The sequence below is a fragment of the Mytilus edulis genome, chromosome 1 (assembly GCF_963676685.1).
Source record: "Mytilus edulis chromosome 1, xbMytEdul2.2, whole genome shotgun sequence".
NCBI classification, from domain to species: domain Eukaryota; kingdom Metazoa; phylum Mollusca; class Bivalvia; order Mytilida; family Mytilidae; genus Mytilus; species Mytilus edulis.
In genome coordinates, this window is record NC_092344.1 from 91304148 (window position 1) to 91331729 (window position 27582).

At 31.0% G+C, this 27582-nt stretch overlaps 1 protein-coding gene across 4 annotated transcripts in view; it reads left to right on the plus strand.

Moving 5' to 3' along the window:
- Positions 1-26474, plus strand: part of LOC139494698 (E3 ubiquitin-protein ligase MIB1-like) — a 69044-nt gene extending 42570 nt beyond the window's left edge. Inside the window, exons 14-24 of one of the 4 annotated variants that reach the window (XR_011657118.1) lie at positions 11561-11693; positions 12251-12292; positions 12980-13066; positions 15495-15623; positions 16028-16209; positions 18093-18285; positions 18658-18736; positions 19588-19674; positions 22891-22994; positions 23514-23915; positions 23967-25267. Coding sequence is in view for 3 of the 4 variants with exons in the window: in XM_071282889.1 (XP_071138990.1) it covers positions 11561-11693; positions 12251-12292; positions 12980-13066; positions 15495-15623; positions 16028-16209; positions 18093-18285; positions 18658-18736; positions 19588-19674; positions 22891-22994; positions 23514-23654 (1177 nt within the window). In the remaining variant the exon portion in view is untranslated. Of the gene's footprint in view, positions 1-11560; positions 11694-12250; positions 12293-12979; positions 13067-15494; positions 15624-16027; positions 16210-18092; positions 18286-18657; positions 18737-19587; positions 19675-22890; positions 22995-23513 lie in introns of all 4 variants that reach the window. The other 3 variants (XM_071282889.1, XM_071282879.1, XM_071282898.1) reach the window with 3 other exon arrangements.
- Positions 26475-27582: the final 1108 nt, after the last annotated feature.

Consider the following 27582-nt stretch of genomic DNA (forward strand, 5'->3'; position numbering starts at 1 on the left):
TTTGATATATTTGAATTTCGAATTAATTAAAATGCAATATAAAATATATATATATATAAATAGATGTCTTTTATTGTTTAACTGGATCAAATCAAGAAAACATTGTTTTTTCTCACAAACTTTAAATTAACATGTTAAGACCACTTGTAAAATGTGTTCCACTTGAAAATAGGTTCTCAGATCTCTAAGCCTAACAAAGTGTGAAAGTAGTTACTGGAATTCTATTTCTCAAAACTTGGCTAAATAAAAAAAATACACAATTTGGTTTTTTTACCCTAAAATATTCATAAAATTTGCAGTGTATTGGTATTTTCACAGCTGGAAATTTAATCAAAGTATTATTGGTGCAACTGTGATTATGTTAATGTACAATTAATGGTATACTAATATTTATTCCAGGGGTATTTCCTGTCATGTGGTGAGAGGAGATTATAACCTCTGACATGGCCTTAATAGGAATAAACAGCTTTGGCATTTCCTGTCTCCCCCAGGACTGAATCTGTCACTTAATAGGATGGTCTCTTTCTACACAGGGTTTCTCAATTTTCTGTCTTTTGGAATTATCCTCTGAAAAAAAAGAAATAAGTTTGTAATTCATAAAGTGTACATTAGTTATTTTCTTTAAATTTTATACATCTATTGTTTTGAATTCCTTTTATAATAAATCTGAAAGTTTCTCACATTTTATTCAGCTTCAAATCTTAAGATTGTCCAGTAACCATTCTTTCTTTATCATTGAGAAATACAGATTTATTTGACCAATAAACATGTAGTAGAAGACCTTTCTGAAGTCAAGTGTTAATAATTAAACTTAAACAGGAATGTACTCTGTTAAAATAATGATACATTTTTATTCCAAAACTATATTGTTTCTACAATTGTATTAAATTTGACCACCAAAACAAAATGTTATTTGGTTATTATGAAGTTCTTTTCATTTTGTATTTGCAAGAAAACTATGCTACAACACTTGATTATTCAGGGGGCCTGATGTTTTATTTTTATACAAACATGTTCCAAAATTTTATAAAAACAGGATTCTATTATGATTAAATGTTTCAAGTAACTTCAGCAGCATGATAATAGACTTGGTCCTGCAGTATCTTAAATAAAAGTGCACATACTAAGGTGTATGTGAAAGTGTGCTGGAAAATGACCTGGACTGAGTTATTTAGAAAATGAAATGGATTTTGAAATGAATTGTTGTACAAGGTTCTGCTTTAGCTACTAAATAAATGTTTTTGATTTGAGCTTACAATTAGAAAAAATATGAAGACAAAATAATTATGATTATTACATAAGTATAAGTACATAATAAATTTTGTGCCTGTCTGCATTTTCAAATTTGGAAGATACAAATGTACCATCAAGTTAAGAATAGTTGCTAAAAATAAGTTTTTCTAATCAAAGATAAAAGCACAGCTGTTCTCCTACCTTTAATACTTATCCATTCATATAAATGGACTTTTACCCCACTTATTGAATAATAAATAAGCATTTTCATTTGTTTTAATTATAATCACTTTCTTTCAGATTTAACAAAGAAAATTTCAAAGTGTCAGATATATGTATATGTTATTTTGCAAAAAGAACATGTTTTAGTGCTCAGGAAACGTTAAGTGTGATTGAAGTAAGCATATAGAAGAACAAATCTTGGGCAAGATGTGTTTTGGGATATAAAATTTTGATTTAAGAAAATGGTTAATTTTATGCTATGATGCACACACTTCATTGCATATGCATACAGTAAATGAGGTAAAATCTTGGAGGGTGCAGTGAGATGTTTTATTAAAAGTATTGTGAAAAGCAGAAAAAATGCTCAAACAATTAAGTTTTCGTAAGAACAAAAATCACCTCAATTTCTTCCAATAATCAAGTGACATCCACATTATTTTGTAAGTTTTGCTGAATATTATTATCTTCTGGTAGAGAACAGCTTACATTTATACAATCTGGAAAGAAAGGATAATGTAAATATTGCATTTCCACAATATGTTTAGAACAGAAATAGACAGAACAGCTGTAAAATACAACAAATTGATGGAGGAAATGAACAACTATGTACAGTTTTATCTAAATATTCTATTGATTAGGTCAGTTTCTAAATAACAAATGGCTGTCAAATTAATTTAGTTTGATTCTCTAGACAGCCATTGAAATGGTTTTGTGTGTGTAATTATTATTATTCTTTAAAGAGAGAGCTTTTTAAATTGAAACTCTGTTAGAAAATTTACTAAGAGGGAGTGCTCCAGTCAATTATGATTCAGACCAGAAGAAGGACAGAACTTCATAGATGTCCTCCTCCACAGATAATTGTCTTCAAATGACCTGTTGTGAAATTTTGCAAATTTTCCAAAATAATTATTAGCATGTTCACTTGCTAATATCTTGCCACTAAGTTTCACAGGGCCTTTGGAAGCAATGGAAAAATGCCTAACCACGCCAAACTGAAAAAATGGCAACAGAATAATTTTCAACATATTATTAAGAATTGATGAACTGCACAGTGGAGTTATTACACAGTAATCAGGCCTGTAGCCAGGAATTTCCAAAGGGGGGGGGGGGGGTTCGTTGGACTCATGAACTCGACTTTAACAGTCACAATTAAAAAAAAACCTGGCTACAAGTATGGTAAACACTCATCTGAACTACCAATATATTTAAAATTATCAGAAGTAGATTCACAGGCCCTTGAAGATATTGTTGCAGGACCTATGGCACTTTCCTGTCAATATAATATTTCCTTGGTATGACCAAATAAGTTTCCATTTGAGAAGAACAGTATATTGCTACTAAATCCTGTGTCTTTTTGATACAGTCTCAATCAGAATCATTTTGCATTCTTTTAATGCCTATCAATACAGAAATGAGCCAAGTTTTCAGTTTTAACACTGGTTCCTCATCAAAATATTATAAAACTTTCATACATTGTTACTCATCTCTAAACAAAGGTCGATTATGTTTTATTTTTATTCAAATCTTCATAAAAAAAAAATAAACAAAATGACATTGTGTGCTCCTTTTTATATGACCGCAAAAATTGAAAATTTTTGGTCGTATATTGGTATCACGTTGGCGTCGTGGTCTGAAGACATTTGGTTTTCACACTCTAACTTCAGTAAAAGTAAATAGAAATCTATGAAATTTAAACACAAGGTTTATGACCATAAAAGGAAGGTTGGGATTGATTTTGGGTGTTTTGGTCCCAACAGTTTAGGAATTAGAGGCCAGAAAGGGCCCAAATAAGCATTTTTCTTGGTTTTTGCACAATAACTTTAGTATTCTAAGAAATTTTAACACAAGGTTTATGACCACAAAAGGAAGGTTTAGATTGATTTAGGGAGTTTTGTTCCCAATGAATTAGGGGCCAAAAGGGTCCAAAATTAAACTTTGTTTGATTTCATCAAAAAATGAGTTATTGGGGTTCTTTGATATGCCAAATCTAACCGTGTATTCAGATTCTTAATTTTTGGTCCAGTTTTCAAATTGGTCTATATATTAAGGTCCAAAAGGGTCCAAAATTAAACTTAGCTTGATTTTAACAAAAATTGAATTCCTGGGGTTCTTTGATATGCTGAATCTAAACATGTACTTAGATTTTTGATTATGTGCCCAGTTTTCAAGTTGGTCCAAAATTATTATATTAAGTATTGTGCAATAGCAAGAAATTTTCAATTGCACAGTATTGCGCAATAGCAAGAAATCTTCAATTGCACAGTATTGTGCAATAGCAAGAAATTTTCAATTGCACAGTATTGCCCAATAGCAAGAAATCTTCATTAGCACAGTATTGTGCAATAGCAAAAAATCTTCAATTCACAGTATTGCGCAATAGCAAGAAATATCTAATTGCACAATATTGCGCAATGGCAAGAAATTTTCAATTGCACATTTTTGCGCAATAGCAAGAAATTTTCAATTGCACAGTATTGTCCCGTTTTCAAATTGGTCTACATTAAGGTCCAAAGGGTAAAAAATTAAACTTTGTTTGATTTCAACAAAAATTGAATATATGGGGTTCTTCAATTTGCTGAATCTAACCATGTATTTAGATTTTTAATATTTGGGCCCGGTTATCAAATTGGTCCACATTGAGGTCTAAAGGGTCTAAAATTGAAACATTATTTGATTTCATAAAAATTGAATTCTTGGGGTTCTATTATATGCTGAATCTAACCATGTATTTAGATTTTGGATATTGGACCATAATAGGTAAATGTCCAATTTAAAATTTTTAAGTTTTTAAGTTTAAGTTCTTAGACCACATTCGTTCTGTGTCAGAAACCTATGTTGTGTCAACTATTTAATTACAATCCAAATTCAGAGGTGTATCAAGCTGAAATGTTGTGTCCATACTTGCCCCAACTGTTCAGGGTTCGACCTCTGCGGTCGTATAAAGCTGCACCCTGCGGAGAATCTGGTTGTTTTCTAAATTGAATATAAGGCTTGCATTGATATACTGGACATTATTCAGATTAATTGAGAAACATAGTCACTTAAATCAGTAACATACTTATTTTACCATATAAAAACCTTTGTTCAAATAAAAATTATGATGTCGACCCTGTTTAACAAAAGAAAATGGTTTATTATTTTTGGTAAGATCATTGATGAATGTCAGATTTGATGTAGTTTTTGCAGAAATTAAATGTAATATGTCAGAATAGAGTAGTTCCTAAGAGATAACACTAACATTGCTGTTTTCATTAGATAATTGATAAATGCAGAACAGTTGTAATATTAGATTATCATCCATTTAAAAAAAAATGTATGTCAAACGTAAAGAGCATACAATCATTTTCATAATGCAACAAAGTTTGAAATAAAAAATAATTTCCAAAATGAGGCATCTAGGGACCTCTTTGTTCACCTTTTATGTTCATTACATAATTGGATAAAACAGTTTTAAATATGAAGGGAGAGAACTGATAAGTAGAAAATATTTTTTCCCCGGTATATTCATTATCATCTCGAGTAGGTTGATGATGAATTCTGATCAGTAGTATAGACATAATAATAGGTCATTATCAGATGTTTTTCTTTTGATTTCCTCATCTACAATAATTATCAATAATTAATATTACGATTAAGGTTTAATCAATCAACACTCACCACAGGTATTTTACTGTGTCAGGATAAAAAGTCATCACTTGTTGAATATTTTCCAATCATCTCGGATCGTCTGGTACCCCATCCTCGGATCAATTCAAACATTACACATGTTAGAAATGATATTATGCGGTATTGGTCATCAATTCATTCAACTAAAATGAACTTGATTTTCAGTGATCATTGTCATATTTTTACCCATTGTGAATAGTGGGTGTTTAAGCCAATATGTTCTGCTGTGCACAAAATCTTTGCAACATTCTTAATGATAAAAAATTGATGTGGGATTGAAAGCCATTTGATGATCGTGAAACTAAGTGCTCAGTGTGTCAAATGAACTGCATAATTTATATTTGTCCATATTGGGGATTATTTTTATAAAAAAATTATATAGATATATATTTCAACATTTTTTTTGCTTTTTTTATTCATAGACATTGTTTGTAGCATTGGTTGTAATCTATCTCCATTTTAATTATTTTAGTAACATACATCTTTTTAGCGTGTGTAACTAAATTATGTGACTAGTAAGATGTCTAAGTAGAAGAATTGAAATTCAAAAGATAAATTTGTAATTGTAACCTTTTATGAAAGAAATTTTCAGAAAAAATTAAGAATTCATTTAAAATAGCCGATATTATTTGTTCATTGCATCGACAATTCCATTATAGAATTTATGGTGGAGATGGGAATTGGATTGGGAAACATTAAACAATTTGTCATTGTTTTATTGACTGTATAGTATTAGTAATTGTTGTGTAGTTTTGGTTATTGACCATGAGCGTAACATGAGGGTAGCCATTTTATTGATCAACAGAAGATGTCTGATCCTGGTTCAGCTGTCACTCTACTTTCACTTTGCCTGCAGGGAAGTAATATTGACAAATCTAGTTCTGACAGTGACTTAGAATCTGTGTATCAATAACAAGAAAGACAATTACTAGAGCTTAGGGAATTAAATATTATTCATCTGCAAAAAAAACCAGCGCAAATATTATGTTTCTGCTTACAGCTTAGAATACATCAATAGGTCAATAATTTTAAAACTGTCTGTAAGATTCCATGGAAGTAATTGTCAATGTTATATACATAACAAATTAGGGATTTATTGGGTGGTAGATTAGATATGAAATAAATTGCCAATATAATGAATTGGTTAGTAGCTGAGAGGTCAATGGGCAAATATTGGTTTGGCTAACTCTCATTTATTTTCCTGGAAAAGAAATATTTGCTTTCTGTCTTTAATCTTAATGTGAAATCATAGAATTATAACTGTATAGATATAAATGGCTGACACTGTTTATTACAGAATATAACTTTTATACCATATAAAAGAGGTGACCAATTCCTCATCTTATTTTTTTCCTTTAATCTTTTATTTTCGTTTTAGATATGGCATTTCAATTTGATTGGAGTACTTTTACAGGAGTTATGGCACCCTGACATTTTTAGGTTTATTCTACCTCAATGATACCTTGTGAACACAACACCTTTAAAAATGTTTGAACCTTAGGAGTGTTGCAATTAGTATAAACCTTGGCTGTCATTTTGAAGTGACCGTTTTCAGGAGTTTTGTGACTTTGACTGTTTTTGGACTATTTTACTAGTCTACAATGGCTTTTTTATGAAGGCAACAGTTTTTACACTTTTAATAGAAGGCCCCATACTTGCTATGGTTGTTTGCCATCAAATGTAGTTGCCTGCATTTTACTATTATCATGATTTGACAATTTTATTTGAGTTCTTGGAGTTTTACTTCAATAATGACATCTTTTGAACACAAATCCTTTGACAGGAAGGTCTCATACTTGGTAAGATTGCTTGAGATCAAGTGTAATTGACCATTTGTACAAGCATTATGGTTCCACTGTTTGGTATGAGACAACAGTTTCACAATGACACCAAGTTCTGTCTATTGAATAACAATAATTGACCAAAGGTTATTTATTTTCCAATTCTGCAATTATGTACTGTACACATAATTATGTGGATGTATGCAAATGTTGGTGACTGCTTCAACAATGAGCAATATCTTATGGTCAGCTAAAGAAGGTCCTAAAATTTGAAGAAAAAAAAAATCATTCTTGAAAACCAAAGACCTGTTTTATGATAAAACAAATGTGATAGAAAGCCAATCTTTGATGTAATGTCATATTCTATTTCTTAAAAAAGTGAGCAAGATAAAGTCAAAAGAAGTTCAAGTGAAATTAATTCAAGATGTCGGATCAGAAAGTTTTAGACGAAATCATTAGTACATGTAGCATGAAATTTTGATATTGATTTGAAAATGTTCGACAAAGAGGTTATATGAGAAGGAGAGAGAACCTGCTCATATAACCTCCTTGGTTGGACTTTCATATTCATTTTGAAGTTTTGAATTTGAGTTAATTAGGAACATGCACAAAACATTTGTTGAAAAGCTACAGATAAAAGATGTCAAGTATGATGTCTTGTATCCATGTCAGAGGTCTTAAATTAAAGGTTCACAAAAATTAACTTGTTTTCCAAATGCATGCTGCTATTCCAACCTACACAGAATCTTCATCAATTTACTCATTTATTTATGTGTCACACAAGGTTAATAGGAAATACCAAAATTGTCATAAAATCTTTCTGAGCCTCCACAGGAAGCTTTTGGCATTGTAACTTTGGTAATATAAATGGAGATTTGAAGTAGAATCAGCAGTTTTAAGCTAACAAGACTTTATTATCTTACAGTAGACAATTATCGACATTCTCCCAGTCTCAGACAGACAGCACAAACAGAAAAAATTGCAATCACAAATTTAAAGAAAATCAATTTTCTACTTAATGAAATTTTGTTGAATAAAAAGAAATTTGATGGTAAAAAAATTATCCAAAGAGAGCCTGCTGTACTGTTATCATTGGGGATCAGAATTTCTAGCTGTTAATGATATAACCACTGTGTATAAAAACACACTGATCAATATAACCAACAGGTTTCCATGGTAACTTGATTGTTTGATTGAGTGAGGGTCTGTAGAGATATCTGATCCATAATTAGAAATGTCTGCTTTTTTCCTATAGGGTTTCCCAATCAAGAAGGGAATCCACATTGATGTGGTCATGATAAATCTTTATCCAATAATATGACGTAATGATTCTTGTCTTGTGGTTTTGACATTTTTGCCTGAGGATGATCACTCCATGATGTAGCAATGTTTTATGCACATTTTTTCAGTGCAAAAAAATTGAGAAAATGACGTGTTTGATCATGTTCAGTTAAATTGAAATATAAAGTGTGTCTTGTTGAAATTTGTTCTTCTTTGATCTTCATCTTATGACTATTAATGGTAGACCAATACATGTAGTTAGTTGTGGTTACAGAAAAAAAACCTAGAAAAACATGAATTCTATACTGGTTCTACTCCTCATTAAATTAAATAAATAGATTTCTTCCCGACATAGTAGCTTGTAAATTTAAAAGGACTCAAACCTGCTATGTTATAATGCATCAAATATTGGCAAATTTTGTTATGCAATTGCAATCCTGCTATACCATAAGAAATTAGTTTTCTTCTGACATGAGAAAACTTCTAAGATTTTCATTGTAAAAACTGCAGGTGAAATCTGTCTTTTTCTTCATTTTTTTCATTCATGACGGAATAAGGATTAAGGCGTTACCATTATGAGAACACCTTTAAATTCCAATAAAGGTTAATCACCTCTCTGCTAAAGTATTATAATCTTTATGCTTATTCTAAGCTTCCAAAATCAAGCACAGTAAAAAACCTGAAAAGTCAACACTAAGATACAAAAATCAACAAATAGCTATTAACCTGTCATGTTTTGAAGGCTTCAAAGAATAATCACAGATTATAAGATGTTTTATTGAGCCAAATTTCCCACCTTCTTGATTATCATTCACACTTTCATATCTGTTTAATATTGCACAACTAAAATGTTGTCTTTACCAACAATGAATCTTAGTTGAGGGATCTTTTTTTATATCACTAATTTGTGTTCCTTACTAAAGATAAAACTTATTTATGTCGCCATTACTTTGTGAGGAAACATCACAAATCTTTTTAATATAAATAATTTTTTTTTTTACAGTGTTTTCTTCTTCTCTTCATGCTGGAATCATCCTACAGGCTTAGGGGAAGTTGAAAAAATTAAGTCGTAAAAAAAACTTTATAGGGGAGATAACTGTTGATTACTAATAAAAATAAAAGAAAGCAAAATCTTTCCTCCCCAGTCAAATAGATTATAATTGATAAGGCTGATGAATAGCACATGCTTGATAAATCTCTTGAGATATTAATGAACAGTCAAGTTTAACAGACCAACATCTTCTTGTAGTGTGTGTCCCAGAGCAAATTCTCATTTATAAATTTTGTAAAATTCTGTACCTCTGCCATGAAATGGGGAATCATTATTTTTAACATCTTTCTCCATCTGTCTGTCTGTCTTCAGTTAAGTTCTGTTTCGGTCTGTTCCTCTTAAACATGTTGTAGTACATCAAAGATTTTTTTCCCAATAAAATATGTCATATTTTCCAAACATTTGATTCACTTGAATCTACATTTAATGATTGTATGATGTTAGTCAATTCTTTTTGGGGGTTAAAGATAGAAGAAACATTCCTCTTAAAACAGTACTATTACTTAAGCCATCTATTATGTTTTATACTTTTGTGCGCTATTTTGTTAATATCTTGGATAGCCCTTAGAAATTAAAATGAAAAACAATCCTGAAATTTTATTATAGCTATATTTAGGTGTTTTCAATACATATATTTTGCCATATATCAGAAAGTATAAAAGTTACTATACATGTACAATTTTTTCGATTTTCATTTGAAGTTTTTCATGTTCTAGTAACATGCCAAATTTCATAAATTTGTGAAATCTCTCATTTTTGTACCTGTAAATTGATCTACAATTAAGAGTATGAAGGACTTAAAACTAATTGAGTTTCATGATTTTGTAGTTGTCTGAATATTCACAATATGCTGAATTTGGTCTATAATTATTAAGAGATACAGAAAGGCATTGCCCTTGATAATGTTCATTTAGGTTAAACAGAAGAAATAAAGGACTATTACAGAAAAAATAAAGGACTATTGCAGAAATAATTATTTTTAATTGACAATGTACAGGATTTTTGTGATCATGACAGTAACACCCTTTTTTATGTAGTTCAGCAATTTGCAGTCCAGATGTTCTAATTATACCCCCGCTTTAAAAAAGGGGGGGTATACTGTTTTACCTCTGTCTGTCAGTCCGTCCGTCCGTCCGTCCGTCCGTCCATCAGTCCGTCCGTCCGTCAGTCCGTCCGTCAGTCAGTCAGTCCGTCCCATGAAACTTTCGTCACATTTTTCTCAGGAACTACACATCCACCCTTTCTGTAATTTGGTATCAACATTTATATATGTCAGCCATACCGTGTGATGCGTTTTCAGATTCATCACTTGACAACTTCCTGTTTACCGAACACTTGTCTGATTTTACACATGATAGCCAAGTTGAAAATTTTCGTCACATTTTTCTCAGGAACTACAATACAAGGATTTCTGAAATTTGGTTTCAGGATTTATATAAGTCAGCTATACCGTGTGATGCGTTTTCAGATTCATCACTCGACAACTTCCTGTTTACCGAACACTTGTATGATTTTACACATGATAACCAAGTTGAAAATTTTCGTCACATTTTTCTCAGGAACTACAATACAAGGATTTCTGAAATTTGGTTTCAGGATTTATATAAGTCAGCTATACTGTGTGATGCGTTTTCAGATTCATCACTCGACAACTTCCTGTTTACCGAACACTTGTATGATTTTACACATGATAACCAAGTTAAAAATTTTCGTCACATTTTTCTCAGGAACTACAATACAAGGATTTCTGAAATTTGGTTTCAGGATTTTTATAAGTCAGCTATACCGTGTGATGCGTTTTCAGATTCATCACTCGACAACTTCCTGTTTACCGAACACTTGTATGATTTTACACATGATAACCAAGTTAAAAATTTTCGTCACATTTTTCTCAGGAACTACAATACAAGGATTTCTGAAATTTGGTTTCAGGATTTTTATAAGTCAGCTATACCGTGTGATGCGTTTTCAGATTCATCACTCGACAACTTCCTGTTTACCGAACACTTGTATGATTTTACACATGATAACCAAGTTAAAAATTTTCGTCACATTTTTCTCAGGAACTACAATACAAGGATTTCTGAAATTTGGTTTCAGGATTTTTATAAGTCAGCTATACCGTGTGATGCGTTTTCAGATTCATCACTCGACAACTTCCTGTTTACCGAACACTTGCATATTTTTACACTATTAATATTATCCACTTGCGGCGGGGGTATCATCAGTGAGCAGTAGCTCGCAGTTTCACTTGTTGATATCTACAATAATTATTGTTAAAATAGTCATGGAAACAGAACACTATAAAATTCTCGTCTATTTTCAGTGCTATGAGAATACTCCTGACAAAGATACCTAGACACTGGATTGTTGACGAGAAGAAGGACGATGGATACACAGCATTACATCTAGCGGCTCTAAACAACCATGTGGAAGTCGCTGAACTTCTTGTCCATCAGGTATAATCAACAATAACATTTCTCACCAGTTTTGTCAAACTTACACATGTTTTTATTTATTTATTATTTGTTTACCTATAGTTTGACATAATGTGTCATAAAGTAGTGATTTAGGAAATCTCAGCACTACTTTATAACATATTATATAAAATATTTTCTATATAGGAATGTTCCAACTTCTACCTGACTCATAAATACATCTTTTTTGCTCATCTCATATCCTATCAAAATTGTGTAGAAAACTACACATTAATCTCAACAGAACATTATTTGAAAATATTCTATGAATGATTTAAGGATGATATATTCACTCAATTTCTTATCACACAATTCCCACAGGGTTCTCAAAGCCTTACTGATCGACAGTGCTGCTGTTTTTCTAATCACAGGCAACAATATATTTCAAAAAGATTAAAAAAAAAAAAAAATGCCCTCTTTTTTATTGTGTATTTATATTGAAGCCTTCATGGTTACAATCCATATTATTTATTTTTTTATAAAATTGTAAAATTGTTCTTTAGATTTACTTCCCTTTGATTATTTTTTTGTTTTTTTAGTCAAGGGGAAGCAACTCTAACATACCAAATGAAGAATCAAAGGTATGAAATAATTGTAATGATCGAGTGACAAAGATTTCTACATATTGAGGAAGGCGTAGTTGCTTTATCAAAAACAGGCTGTTCTTCACACAGAATTACATACTAGTACAAGCAATTATTTTAGTGTATCATTATGCACGGCAGTAGAATGTTCGCCCTGAAAGCGGGAGATCACAGGTTTCTAACCTTTGCCAGATAAAACCAAAGACTTTAAAATTGGTATTTGCTGCTTCTAGCTAAGCATACAGCATTTAGGAGTAAGAAAATATGTCTCCCTAAGGACGGCTACCTTGTGAACTAGCATGTTAAAAATAAGGCTCAGCGTTTTAGTCTAATACAAAGCAGGATTAATATTCATATTACATTAACATGTTCTCATCCTGAAAATATATATTAATTTACTGGTGGACGTTAAGCAGTCATCCATCATCATTATTATCATAGGTTAATAGCAACAGTAAATGAGATTCATTTGCATGTTGTTAAACAATTTTTCATATGAAGAAAAAAATGAAATATTGCCATGCTTGACCTTGGCTTTGCTTAAGTGATGTTTTACTTAATATGGTATCGACCATTATTATCTGACCAACATTTCCATTTATTGAGGTAAATTGCAATTATAGTAGGTAGCTAGTGCTTCTGTAGGGATTGTTCAGATATCAGAATATATTGTTCTTGTTTTAGGGTAAAGCCAACATGGATATACAGAATGTGAATCTACAAACAGCTTTACACTTAGCTGTAGAAAGACAACACACACAGATTGTAAGGGTAGGTAATCCATACATCAAAGTCACATGACACCAATCTCACTGTTGATCACTTTTCAGCTCACCTGGCCGAAAGGCCAAGTGAGCTTTTCTCATCAATTGGCGTCCAGCGTCCGGCGTCGTCTGTCGTCGTCCTGCGTTAACTTTTACAAAAATCTTCTCCAAAGCATTAGCAATTATCTTGAATATTATTATAGATAGAGATAAACTGTAAACAGCAATAATGTTCAGCTAAGTAAGATCTACAAATAAGTTAACATGACCAAAATGGTCAGTTGACCGCTTTAGGAGTTATTGCCCTTTATAGTCAATTTTTAACCATTTTTCGTAAATCTTAGTAATCTTGTAGAAAAATCTTCTCCTCTGTAACTACTGGGCCAAATTTAACCAAACTTGGCCATAATCATCATTGGGGTTTCTAGTTTAAAAAATGTGTCCGGTGACCCGGCCAACCAACCAAGATGGCCGCCATGGCTAAAAATAGAACATAGGGGTAAAATGCAGTTTATGGCTTATAACTCAAAAACCAAAGCATTTAGAGCAAATCTGACATGGGGGTAATATTGTTCATCAGGTCAACATCTATCTGCCCTGGAATTTTCAGATGAATCGGAAAATTGGTTGTTAGGTTGCTGCCCCTGAATTGGTAATTTTGTCAAGGTAGTTTTTGATGAAGTTGAAGTCCAATCAACTTGAAACTTAGTATACATGTGCCCTATGATATGATCTTTCTAAATTAAATGCCAAATTAGAGTTTTGACCCCAATTTTACGGTTCGCTGAACATAGAAAATGATAGTGCAAATTTCAGGTTAAAATTTTTGGTCAAGGTAGTTTTTGATAAAGTAGAAGGCCAATCAACTTGAAACTTAGTACACATGTTCCCTTTGATAAGATCATTCTAATTTTAATGCCAAATTAGAGAATTTATTATAATTTCACAGTCCACTAAACATAGAAAATGATAGTGCGAGTGGGGCATCTGTGTACTGTGGACACATTCTTGTTTTGTTATTATCTTGAATATTATTATAGATAGAGATAAACTGTAAACAGCAATAATGTACAGCAAAGTAAGAACTAAAAATAAGTCAGTATGACCAAAATAGTCAATGACCCCCTAAGGAGTTATTGCCCTTCATAGTCAATTTTTAACAATTTTCTTAAAATTTGAAGATTTTCAATAACATTTTCCACAGAAAGTACTGTTATAGATAGAGATAATTGTAAGCAGCAAGAATGTTTAGTAAAGTAAGATCTACAAACACATCACCATCACCAAAACACAATTTTGTCATGAATCCATCTGTGTCCATTGTTTAATATTCACATAGACCAAGGTGAGCGACACAGGCTCTTTAGAGCCTCTAGTTTTATTCTTTGTGGGTTCATTGGTTTTGATGCTTCAAAGCTTCTTATGTTCACACAAGTTATTATAAAAGTCACCTATTTTTAATCCATTTTGTAGTACTGTAATACTCTTGCATTTTAAACCTTATTTAGGTCGGTTTTCTCTGGTCTGTAGGGATTTAAGACAATTAATTAAGGTCACGCAAAAACATGTTGTTTACATTCTATTCTGTACCATGCTCAAAAATTGAAGGTTACTATCAAACCATTGTCTCAGTAGTTTATGATTAGAAATTGTGGAAGTAGACTAAAAGAAAAAAGAATGTTTTAGTTTTCTTTATGATTATTCCTGTGAGAATCCTTAGGTATTTGATTGGACCCAGTATCTTTGACGAAGGGGTGTAACTCCCCACTAGGAACATCTAGTTTATATGCCTAATGTTTTCCCCTTATCGAACTTTCTCTTAGTGGAAATACCCAACCAAACATCCCAGAAGACTCACTTTGCAAAATATACTTATTTGATGTGATGTCTAACTTATTTTTGTCCTATATAATGATGAAATATTTACCACTTGATATTAAGCAAACATATCTATTTATCATTATAGAATTAGTCAATGATATCTTGATAAAGACAACAGCTGTTTTAACTTTTCCCTAGTGATGTGACATTTATATTTAGTTCAGAAAAAGCTTGACATATATATTGGCTAGATTTATGTTACTTTATCCAAGTAATATTTGTATGCATTATTTATCTTTTCATAAACATATTAGTTTTATAAATGTCAATAACAAAATGATTGGTCCTTTGATTTGAGTTTTGTCAAGACAATGCATGAATGTATACACCATAGATGTGCTTTACAATATTCATGCAACCATGTTATAGAAAGCATGTTCATGAAGAAAAAAACCAAATTTTATTTTTGTATCATGAAATCCTTTTTATTGTTGTATGTTTTGTAGGATGTAATCTGATTTTTTTATTCTAATGAAAATTTTTGTATCAAATGTCAAAAGTAGGAAAACATCCTTGTATAGCACTAAGTTATATTAGCATTGTTTTCATTGTAGTTATTGGTAAGAGAATGTTGTAATCTGAATATCCCTGATAAAGATGGTGACACACCCCTCCATGAAGCTCTGAGACACCACACACTGTCACAACTACGACAACTTCAAGATATGCAGGATGTAGGCAAGGTATATACTGATTAAATACTAAATATTGTATTTGTTTTACTATTGAGAAGATATGTTTCGTCAATACATAATTTACAATAAAAACAGTTTAAAATCTAGAAAAAAATCTTTTAAGGTCAAATCAAATTTATATCTTGTTCATCAGCAGCCTAATGTCAAACAAGAGTGACAAAGAAAACTAGATAATTGTTAATTTTTTTCCAAAATTATTTTTTTTCTGTGTTAGCAAGTGATATTTTTATAAATAATTTTTAATCAAAATGAAAGAAAAGAATTATATTGATGCAAGCAGCATTGTTTTACTTTCTTAAATAATGGAAGGTGCAAGGAATTTACTTTAAATATCAAATAATGGGTGTTTGTATACAGAAATATGTGAAACCTGAAATAATTTTCTATTTTAGTTATTGATGGGATTAGGAACTCCAGGTGCTGACAAGAAATCTAGTGCTTCTATTGCCTGCTTCCTGGCTGCTAATGGTGCTGACTTAAATATAAAGAACAAAAAAGGTCAAACTCCTCTTGACCTATGTCCTGACCCCAATCTTTGTAAGGCGTTAGCCAAGTGTCACAAAGAGAGACACAGGTAGGTTTAGATACATATATAGAATAACCATACATTGTCTCGAAATATCAATGTTATTTGTACAAGGCTTAGAAACAGGTAGAAAGCGAGGTTGTGCCGAGCATTTCTACCTGTTTCGAGCCGAGTACAAATAACCGATTGATATTTCGAGACAATGTATGGTTATTCTTTATATACTGCAACTCTTATAAGTGTTCTAAACGAAGTATTTAGGGTAAAAACCATCATTTTTTAATTTGGAGCGGACGACGTAAAATTTCCGCGAACCTGTATGTTTTATTGACGTCATAAATAAAACTCTACGGAAACGCATTGTCAACGTCATAAACAAGGTGATATACGGTCAGTGACTGTATATCACATATGAATATACAGTCAATGCAATTTGACTGCTCAAATAGGACAGCTGCAGTATATGTTACAATAATACAGGTATAATAGAAAATGTTGGTAAAAATAATAGACATTTTGCATTCTTCATTATTCATGGGATACCAATTTGTTGTGGAACTTGTGGATATAGGTAAACCACAAATTAAAATGTTCACAAAGTGCAAATTTTCAATGGGCTTGTATACAAACTTAGACAAAATCTTGAGATCAATTTACCTGAAAATACAAGTTTTCCTCAACCCAATAGGATTGGTTTCCACCCCCAAAAAAACCCAGCCAAAAATGAATCCGCAGAATTCTGAAGCATTAAGAATATGAGCATGTCCAACCAGCTTGGTCTAACTAGTATGGATCCATTACTATTTGTGGGGATCATTCACGAGGGTAGAAATGAACCTCATTGTTAAAAACCATATAGTGATCCAGGGTTTTCCCTGGGTCAATTATTTTTTTCGCCACCTCTTTCGCCAAAACAATATATTTTTCGCCACTTTATTATTTTTTTCGCCAAGTAACATATATATATTTTTCCTGTTGTGCCCTTTTGTACGAAGAAGTAATATTTACAACAAACAAAAGCTTTTATCACATGAAATTGATCCCTCATTTCATGTGTAGTCATTACATTGAAGGGTTACTCTCATTCGAGGGGTTGTTCCCAGCCTTTTGGATAGATTTTTTCATAACGACAGTTTTCTTTTCTTGACCATCGTAAATGAAAAAGTTGAGACGTACAACTATGCTTGAAACACGTGCATGTGTCACTCAAACGACTTTATTAAAGTCAAAGGATAAAAGAATTAAAGTTTTAAATCGGAGATTTTTCTTGCTTTTGAACAGTTTTCGTCACAACAACAGCTTTCTTTTCAAAACTATCTTTAAAGGGAGAGATGTCAAAAGTTTGCTTCAAACACGTGCGTCGCAAAGATGTAAATAAATTCTGTATGTGACATTTATAGCGGAAGCCATTTGACCATATCATTTTGTGAAACAATTCAATCAACACCTTTATTAATTAGTCCTTTGTTGTCGATAGCTATAAAATGCAATCAGCTGATTATTGATTTTCTGTCTAAATCTTAATGAGGTCAAGGTGAATTCCGAGTATTGTCTGATCGGGTAAAGTCCGAGAAACTCGAAAAAAAGTAAATAAACAAGATGGAGGAAAATAAATCGGTTTATATATTTCTTTCGCTAAATTCTTTCGCAAATGACGAATTTTTATCGCCACAATTATTATTTTTTCGCAAATTGCGAAAATGGCGACCGCCAGCGGAAACCCTGTAGTGATCTATAGTTGCTTACATCAACACTTTTGATCTATGATGGATAGTTTTCTCACTTGGCAATCATACAATGTTTTTTTGTTTTTATACAAGAATATAAGTTTTCAAGAAAATATGAATTATCTAAAGGCTTTTTTCATGAAAGACTTTTTTTAGACATTGTATTTTAATGCCTCCATTATAATTATTCATTTCTATTTTTAGTCCAACCAGTGGTCCACAGAATACTGTGATTATTCGTAACGACCAAGAGTCCTTACAGGAATGTATGGTGTGTTCAGATCTGAAGAGAGATACATTATTTGGACCATGTGGTCATGTGGCGACTTGTTCCCTGTGTTCTCCTCGAGTTAAGAAATGTTTGATGTGTAAGGAACCAGTAACATCTAGACATAAGGTAATTTTACTGCTTCACCATTGTACTGTTACACATTTGGTTCTGACTGTTGCTATCATGGAAATCATTTGTCTGTATTTTTTATAAGGATAAAAATGTACACAGCAGAAGTTTTCTTTGAAGCCAGAGAAAGACAGTTTAACGTGATACATATTTGAAATAGTTTATGTATAACAATAAATAATGTATAAAAGATTGTGTTCTACGTTCAAAAGAAATGATATTTTAATATATAAGAAGACATCCTAATTTTATGTGTGTGAGGCACTTTCAGCTTCAATTAAGGGCTAGTCATATGTGATATGTTAAGTCATTCTGTGACATATGAAAGTGGATACATTATTGAAACTTGAAGAACCTTTTGTTTTACAGATAGAAGAATGTGTCGTGTGCTCAGACAAGAAGGCATCAGTATTGTTTATGCCATGTGCACATATGTGTGCTTGTGACGGTAAGAATGCAAGATAACATGAGTATATAGGAAATATGATTGGTACTAGTCCTATTTTAATTGTAGGACAATAGATTACCTTGCCAATCAACCTTTATTACATAAATTTACAACATCACAATGCTTATGTTATTACGTCATTGTAAGAGTAGATTGTTCAATGATGACATTTACAGGTGGTTTTTGGTCCATCCTCAATAAATGTAAAATACATGTACTACCATTCAATTCTAAAAGTGATATTGAAGTGAGAAAAAAATATTCAATGAGCTAGTTGATATGATATAATACAAGTTTTCCTAATAACAATATAACAAACTTTCTGTTTACAGACTCAAATGGAAGCCTTCTATTAAATGTCTGCAATGGTAATAAAAGATGTCATACATTCTTTTGTGTAAACGAGTTGCTGTTTAGTCCACATATATACCATGATAATATGTTTAAAATTTGAAATTGTTTGTAGGATGTACTGCATTATATACCATGATAATATGTTTAAAGTTTGAAATTGTTTGTAGGATGTACTGCATTATATACCATGATAATATGTTTAAAGTTTGAAATTGTTTGTAGGATGTACTGCATTATATACCATGATAATATGTTAAAAGTTTGAAATTGTTTGTAGGATGTACTGCATTATATACCATGATAATATGTTTAAAATTTGAAATTGTTTGTAGGATGTACTGCATTATATACCATGATAATATGTTTAAAGTTTGAAATTGTTTGTAGGATGTACTGCATTATATACCATGATAATATGTTTAAAGTTTGAAATTGTTTGTAGGATGTACTGCATTATATACCATGATAATATGTTTAAAATTTGAAATTGTTTGTAGGATGTGCTGCATTGATGAAGAAATGTGTGCAGTGTCGATCTTCTATAGATAAACTTGTACCGTTTATTGTATGCTGTGGAGGAAATCGTAAGTGTCAAATCTGTTAAAGCAAAAAAGAAACATTATCAATTGCAATAACATGATTTAACTGGTTTATTGACATTGATGCGTTGAAACAAATTTACATATTGCTCATGATGGTTAAGAATAAAATATCAAGTGTGCAAGATATTCCTTAGATTCATAAATTCCATTTTGTAACAAGAGTCCATAAATCAATTTTTGCATTTTTGGGAGTTCAAAAACATTGTGCATACAAACCTATAGACAACTTGTATTTTGTAGAACAATACATTCTGGATTAAACCATTAACAACAAGCTCTATAAAAATAGAACCCTACCAATAATTAGTTCATATTATATAATCTATGTTGAAAAACTTCCATGAAAGAAGTGTTCTATTTTAAAACATGGTTCATAAAAGAAATCAGATTTTATTGTTTCCTTTATGATGCAAAACCTACCAGTATTAAGATTTGAGTTGCTTAGACATTGACTGTATAGTTATGTGACCAAGGCAAATCATGAAAAAGATAATTGTAAACTGTCCAGATATATAGAGAACCTGCTAATATTTAAAAATGTTGAGCTTCCCTGCTAAGTTTTGTTTGACAGTGAGGTAAAATTTTCCTCTTTTTAGCAATTTTTTTCGTAAAAATTGGACTTGTATGCCTCGTTCACAGGTACATTTAATTCGAATTGAATTCCAATCGAATGCAATTCAAATAAGCTAATCGCGATCACACACTCTTCTTTTTGAATTTGAATTGATTCGAAATGGCTAAATTGCATTATCCAATTTGCATTAGAATTGCGTTTTTGTTAATACCAATTAAAAGTTAATGTCGTTCAGTCAGTAAAGCGATTTGACACGTATTTCAATCTGAATTATAATGTACGTTTGGACATAAAAATGTTTCGTATGCTAATTAAACTAATTAGAATTAGTTAATGCGAATCGAGTTCGAATGACCGCAGCAGTAGTTTGTCCTGTTTAAATTGACAATCTTGCCTTTACAATATAAAGTGCTAAAGCTTCCTTATATCTATAATTATTGGATTCATGTGAATGTTGATTGTACTTTATAATGTTTTTATACGACCGCAAAATTTGAAAAAATTTTCGTCGTATATTGCTATCACGTTGGCGTCAGCGTCGTCGTCGTCGTCGTCGTCGTCGTCGTCGTCGTCGTCCGGCGTCCGAATACTTTTAGTTTTCGCACTCTAACTTTAGTAAAAGTGAATGGAAATCTATGAAATTTTAACACAAGGTTTATGACCACAAAAGGAAGGTTGGTATTGATTTTGGGAGTTTTGGTCCCAACATTTTAGGAATTAGGGGCCAAAAAGGGCCCAAATAAGCATTTTCTTGGTTTTCGCACTATAACTTAAGTTTAAGTGTATAGAAATCTATGAAATTTTGACACAAGGTTTATGACCACAAAAGAAAGGTTGGGATTGATTTTGGGAGTTTTGGTTCCAACAGTTTAGGAATAAAGGGCCAAAAAAGGGCCCAAATAAGCATTATTCTTGGTTTTCGCACAATAACTTTAGTACAAGTAAATAGAAATCAATGAAATTTTAACACAAGGTTTATGACCACAAAAGGAAGGTTGGGATTGATTTTGGGAGTTTTGGTCCTAACAGTTTAGGAATAAGGGGCCCAAAGGGTCCAAAATTGAACTTTGTGTGATTTCATCTAAAATTAAATAATTGGGGTTCTTTGATATGCCGAATCTAACTATGTATGTAGATTCTTAATTTTTGGTCCCGTTTTCAAATTGGTCTACATTAAGGTCCAAAGGGTCCAAAATTGAACTTAGTTTGATTTTAACAAAAATTGAATCCTTGGGGTTCTTTGATATGCTGAATTTAAAAATGTACTTAGATTTTTAATTATTGGCCTAGTTTTCAAGTTGGTCCAAATGGGGGTCCAAAATTAAACTTTGTTTGATTTCATCAAAAATTGAATAAATGGGTTCTTTGATATTCCAAATCTAACTGTGTATGTAGATTCTTAATTTTTGGTCCAGTTTTCAAATTGGTCTACATTAAGGTCCAAAGGGTCCAAAATTAAACTAAGTTTGATTTTAACAAAAATTAAATTCTTGGGCTTATTTGATATGCTTTATCTAAATATGTACTTTGATTTTTGATTATGGGCCCAGTTTTCAAGTTGATCCAAATCAGGATTCCATATCAAGTATTGTTGCAATAGCAAGAAATTTTCAATTGCACAGTATTGCACAATAGCAAGAAATATCTAATTAATTTTCAATTGGAGTTATCTTTCTTTGTATAGAATAGTAGTTGATAATATATGTTGGAAATTTGCCAGACATGACTATGATGTCATTTTCTATTTTTATTTGCCAATAACTTTATGTAAATAACTTCATTGGAAATTTGCCAGTATAAAATGTTTTGCTGATGAAGCTTTTTTTCCTTATCTTATCTAAAATGTTTTTAGATAATGTATGTTGGACATTTGCCAGACATGACTATGATGTCATTTTCTATTTTTATTTGCCAATAACTTTATGTAAATAACTTCATTGGAAATTTGTCAATAAAAAATGTTGCTGATGAAGTTTTTTTTTATTGTTTTATACAATAAACAATGTATATTCACTTTTACTACCAACTAATCTTACCATTCAGTGATAACAAGCACTTTGTTTTACATTTTAATATTTTATGATGTATTTAAAAGAGTAGTTATTTTTGCAAACTCCATTAGAAATTTGAATTGATATCAGTTTTGGAAAAAGGGAAACAGGGATGTGAAAAAAGGGGGGGGGGGGTTAAATTTTTCTCATTTCAGATTTCATAAAGAAAACGGAAAATTTCTTCAAACATATTTTTGAGAGGATTAATATTCAACAGCATAGTGAATTGCTCAAAGGCAAAAAAAAACTTTTAAGTTCATTAGACCACATTCATTCTGTGTCAGAAACCTATGCTGTGTCAACTATTTAATTTTAGATTTAAAAAGTTTGAAGAAGAAATCTTTAATTGATTTGTAAAATCTTGACATTTGTTTTGTGTAAAAAAAACCCATGTAATGTCAAAAATTTGATCACAATCCAAATTCAGAGCTGTATCACGCTTGAATGTTTTGTCCATACTTGCCCCAACTGTTCAGGGTTCGACCTCTGCGGTCGTATAAAGCTGCGCCCTGCGGAGCACCTGGTTATCTTTGTATTTATGAATTTAACCTAATGATATTTGTATGTTTACAGCCCCTCCAGCTCCTCAGCCACCAGGTATAATGAACAATGGTTCTAGAGATACCACCAAAGATGTACAGAAATTACAACAGCAATTACAAGATATTAAGGATCAGGTTAGATTTAAACAAGAGTAATTTTCAAATCTATTAACCTCTTAACCATTTTTATGATTTAAAAAAAAGTTGTTTTACATTTAATTATTATGCACTTTTCTGTATCAATACATTTATTTGACAGAAGAGCTGTTTCCTTTTCTTATGTTAGAACATCCTGGACATCATAAAACGCCATAAAACATTAATATGAGACGTACATATTGTATACACTTTTATACAGATACATTGTGAGTTTATAATAAAATATATCATACACAACTTGTGTCTGAAATGAAAATGTCAAACACTGTCTAAAATAGCTATTGTGTCTAAAATCAATTAAATTTACATCTAAACGCCCTTACTTGACGTTAAAGTTTTTTGAAATAAAAAGCTTGACTGTAGTTTCCATACTTACCCCAAGTGTTCAGGGTTCGACCTCTGTGGTCATATCTAGGTGCTCAGAGCAGAGCATTTTATTTTTTTATTGCAACAATAGTTACAAAATTATTTACTGTGTAACATTTCTATTTACAGACTAGTTGTCCTGTGTGTATGGATCGCTTGAAGAACATGATATTTCTGTGTGGTCACGGTACTTGCCAGATGTGTGGAGACAGAATGACAGAGTGTCCAATTTGTCGTAAATCGGTTGAAAAAAGAATTTTACTATATTAAAACCTTTGTTAATTTTTTTTATGTTATAGTCTTTGGCTGTGAAGATGATTTATTTTTAGATATTGTATTTTGAATTCTATGTATGTATATCCTAAATTTTCTTTTATTGGTATAGGAACAGTATGATTGCTTGATTATACTTCAGAATCAATGTTCCATGAATCATTGTACACATATTGTATATCTTATTTAATATACACTAAAATTGATCTATAGATTTATATTTCTAAACAAATCTTTAAAAAAAGTTTAATGTTATATGTAACGGAACACAGGCATCACTTGTTAATCATGTGACCATTTCTTTCACAGTGTAAAGAAGAGGAGATTATTGTCTTCCTAGAAGTCTACATTTAAACAATCTGCAGCTGAATCTTACAGTGTTCTATTTTCTTGAATCAATTTTCACCTGTAACAAGCAGAATATTTAAGAGAAATAATAGTATGTCTTAATTCTTCTTAACATCACTTAGTTACAATAGCTTATTATTTCATAGCAATAAAAATGTGGTCCTTTGTTTTTAGTTAATGGACATTGTAGAGAGTATGTTATTTGAAAATAGGATTTAGAAGTGATCCTTTGTAAGAATCTTTATTAAGGAAATATTTGGGATTGTCATGCTGAAATTTTCTTTTGTCAAGGTGTACTCTTATCCAACACCTTTCAATTTTCTTTTTGTCAGAGTGAATTCTAATCAAACGCACATTATTCAATTTTTCATTGTTTCTTTTTGATATATGAATAAACTACTATAGGACTTCAATTATTTTAGATTGAATTAAACTAGTCACAGCATTGATTAGTTTTATGCCCAAGCCTCCATTTGATTTAGGCATTTAGTGTTACCTTCTGTACTTCTGAAATCAAACAGTAGTCCAGATACCCTTTTTGTCATACTTACAGATGTTAATTTGCATACTGGAAGATTGTTCTCTGAAAGTTGTCCTGCTTGTGTGGAGCACACATATATACTTAAGGATTTACTCTATATTGCAAAAGCATGAAGAAAGTTATCAGATGCAGATGCCACTTTCTATCATGAAGAATTGGATCAATATATTGAAATTTGGTTCGTGTGCAGGGCTTTAAATGCTTTTTCCTATCAACTTAGAAATTTGGAGTTGGTTCATCTTTTTTTATATCATTATTCCTGCATTGTAAAGTTAATTGACATGTATATAATAAAACAGTTTGATAGACTTCTTAAGGTTTTCTTTTATTGTCTTAATTACAGATACATGAATATATGTAACTTGATACATCTGTATAAAAGCATAGGAAACCTTTTTTGTATATACTTTGTACCACCTAAGATTATTTTTCATTATTTTCAAATAATTTTTTCATGGTTTTTTTTATGACAAGTTGAAAAATATATGCTTTTTTAATTTATAATCAGACCTTTTCTTATTCTATTTCATTTTGTTTCATAAAAATATTTAACATGTTTTACAGAACTTTATTCTTTACTGTAAGACACAAGTCTTCTCTAAAATAGTTTATTTTCAAGTGTAAATAGTTGTGCACATATTGTATATCTTATTTAACTCATTAGAACCTGTATATTTTGTATCATTTGTGTGTGTATATATCTTTACAAAGAAAATCAAAACATACTTAGTACCATTTCAGAATTAAAACGTAGGTGGTGATAGGATTCAAGTTTTCAAACTCAAGCCAATTGATAAAAAAAATTTAAATTCTTAACATTTTTTTCCTCAGTAAATACAGACTACCCCCGAATTTTAATAAATGTACTCTCTTTTCCCAAAAAAGGAATACTTAGAACATTAAACTATAGAACAGCCCTTAACAGTACTTGAAATATCAAGCCACATATATCCTAACTTAGATACTGTATCAATCATTGATTCATTAATATCTTCAATTTGTTTAATTCTGAGAAGTGACTTACCTTATAATTTTCCCCTGTAGTTAAATAATGATTCATTTGTAAACTAAATTCTTTATCATTGACTTATATCTGTATCAATATATAAGCTTTGCTGGATAGAAATCGACCTTATGCAAGTACATGTATGCATGTTAATGTATTAGTCTTTGAACAATTTTGGAACATTCAAATTTGAAATGAAAGATGAATTTTGGTTTGTTTTGTAGGGGTCTTTATTTAACAATTCACTTTTTAAACAGTTCAAGACTTTCGATCACTTTCCGTACAGATTTAATCCACCCGAAATAGAGGTAAACAGACGCATTGATAGTTATTTGCATAAGGAAGATATAGACGCAGCTCATATGATTAATATGTCTGATTAAGTTTGGGAAATCTCTCAATCTTATGATAGAATATTATTGAATATTAAATTGATTGAGTAATAATTCAATGTATTATTTTGAGTAAAAACAACAAAGTTATTTCTGTGTACCCTTTATAATTCCTCCTATTGTATTAACATGCCTGTAAACCACAATAGAATTAACATGGTCTAATTGGCGATGAAAAAAACAATGAAACAAAAATGTAAAGTGAAATTTTTTTAAATAAATTGGATCTTGAGAATTTTAAACAAGTTCTATTGAAAACCATGGTATTTCTGAAGTTTGGAATCAACAAAGTGACCATGAAATTTTTTAAAGAACAAATTTATTTACAGTAGTATTATAGTGTAGATTTGAGTTCTTAGACTGAAGATTGCCAAGACGCTTTTAGAGAATAAGATGTTGAAAAAGTCACATAGTACTGTTGTATGATACCTTTATTTCATTCTTTATTATATGTGGGTCTGGATGTTCTGAAGATAATTTAAATGATAAATCAGTTAATACATTTACAATGTCTCATATAAAAAATTTCATTTTTTTTTATTTGATGTCATTACCAGGCATCCAGTGTTATCCAATCCTTTCCCTTATTTATTATATTAATCTCTTTTTATATATAATAAACAGCAGCTTCAGAATGATGTTGCTTAAAATTGCAAATATTATTGTGCATTGCTAAGTGCAGAACAATTCTGATATCATTGAAAGTAACAATAAGATAAATTATCACATATTTTGTACTGATATGTACGTTTTTGCATGGCCAATAATAGCCGGAAGTCAAGGTTGGTTATCAGCCCTCGGGGCCGATATCGATATCAGCCCTCGAAATCCATATCAAGCCCCCGAGTTTAACTTCCGGTAAACTGTCAATCAAAGACTATTTGTAAACAAGTTGAACACAATGAAAAGAAATTTAGAAAGTTACGAATCTGCTGTAGAAGAAAAAAGCAGAAATCAACAGTGAAATCACAAAAGTTCCCGTAAAATTTTGACGTCATAAAGAATTTATAAAATATATGACGCCACACTGGAACGAGTAGCGATATAGGATTCTTCTTAAGCATTTTTAACATTTGTAATGTAACATTTTAAAGTCGTTTAATATTTGCAATTCTTAGAATTAATATATTTATTGTCAATCATTTCTGAAACTTTTCACAAAACGTTGTTTACCTACTGTGATACGAACTTTTTTAAACTCACAGTGATACATTTTTTATTTTATTTTCGTTAAATATCTTTTTGATTTTTGATGAAATATCAAACATAATTTGGTGTAAGCTATTTGTTTTCTCTTGCTTAAAAATATGTGATAAATAGATTATTACATGTCATTTTTCATATGGTCCCTGGTATCAGCCCACGACCCATATCAAGCCCTCGGGCTAAAGCCCTCTGGCTTGATATGGGAGTCTAGGGCTGATACCAGGGCAATATGAAAAATGCCATGTAATAATCTATAAGTAATGTTCATATAAACACATATTTAACTGTGATGATTGATTTATACTTTTTGTAATATTTCATTTTGCCCTATTATGTTTTTCTTGCATTTTTCGCCATCAAGATTTGCTTATTTTGATATGGGGCGTCAGTGGTAGCATAAATTTTGTATTTCTACATGTATAGATTGTAATT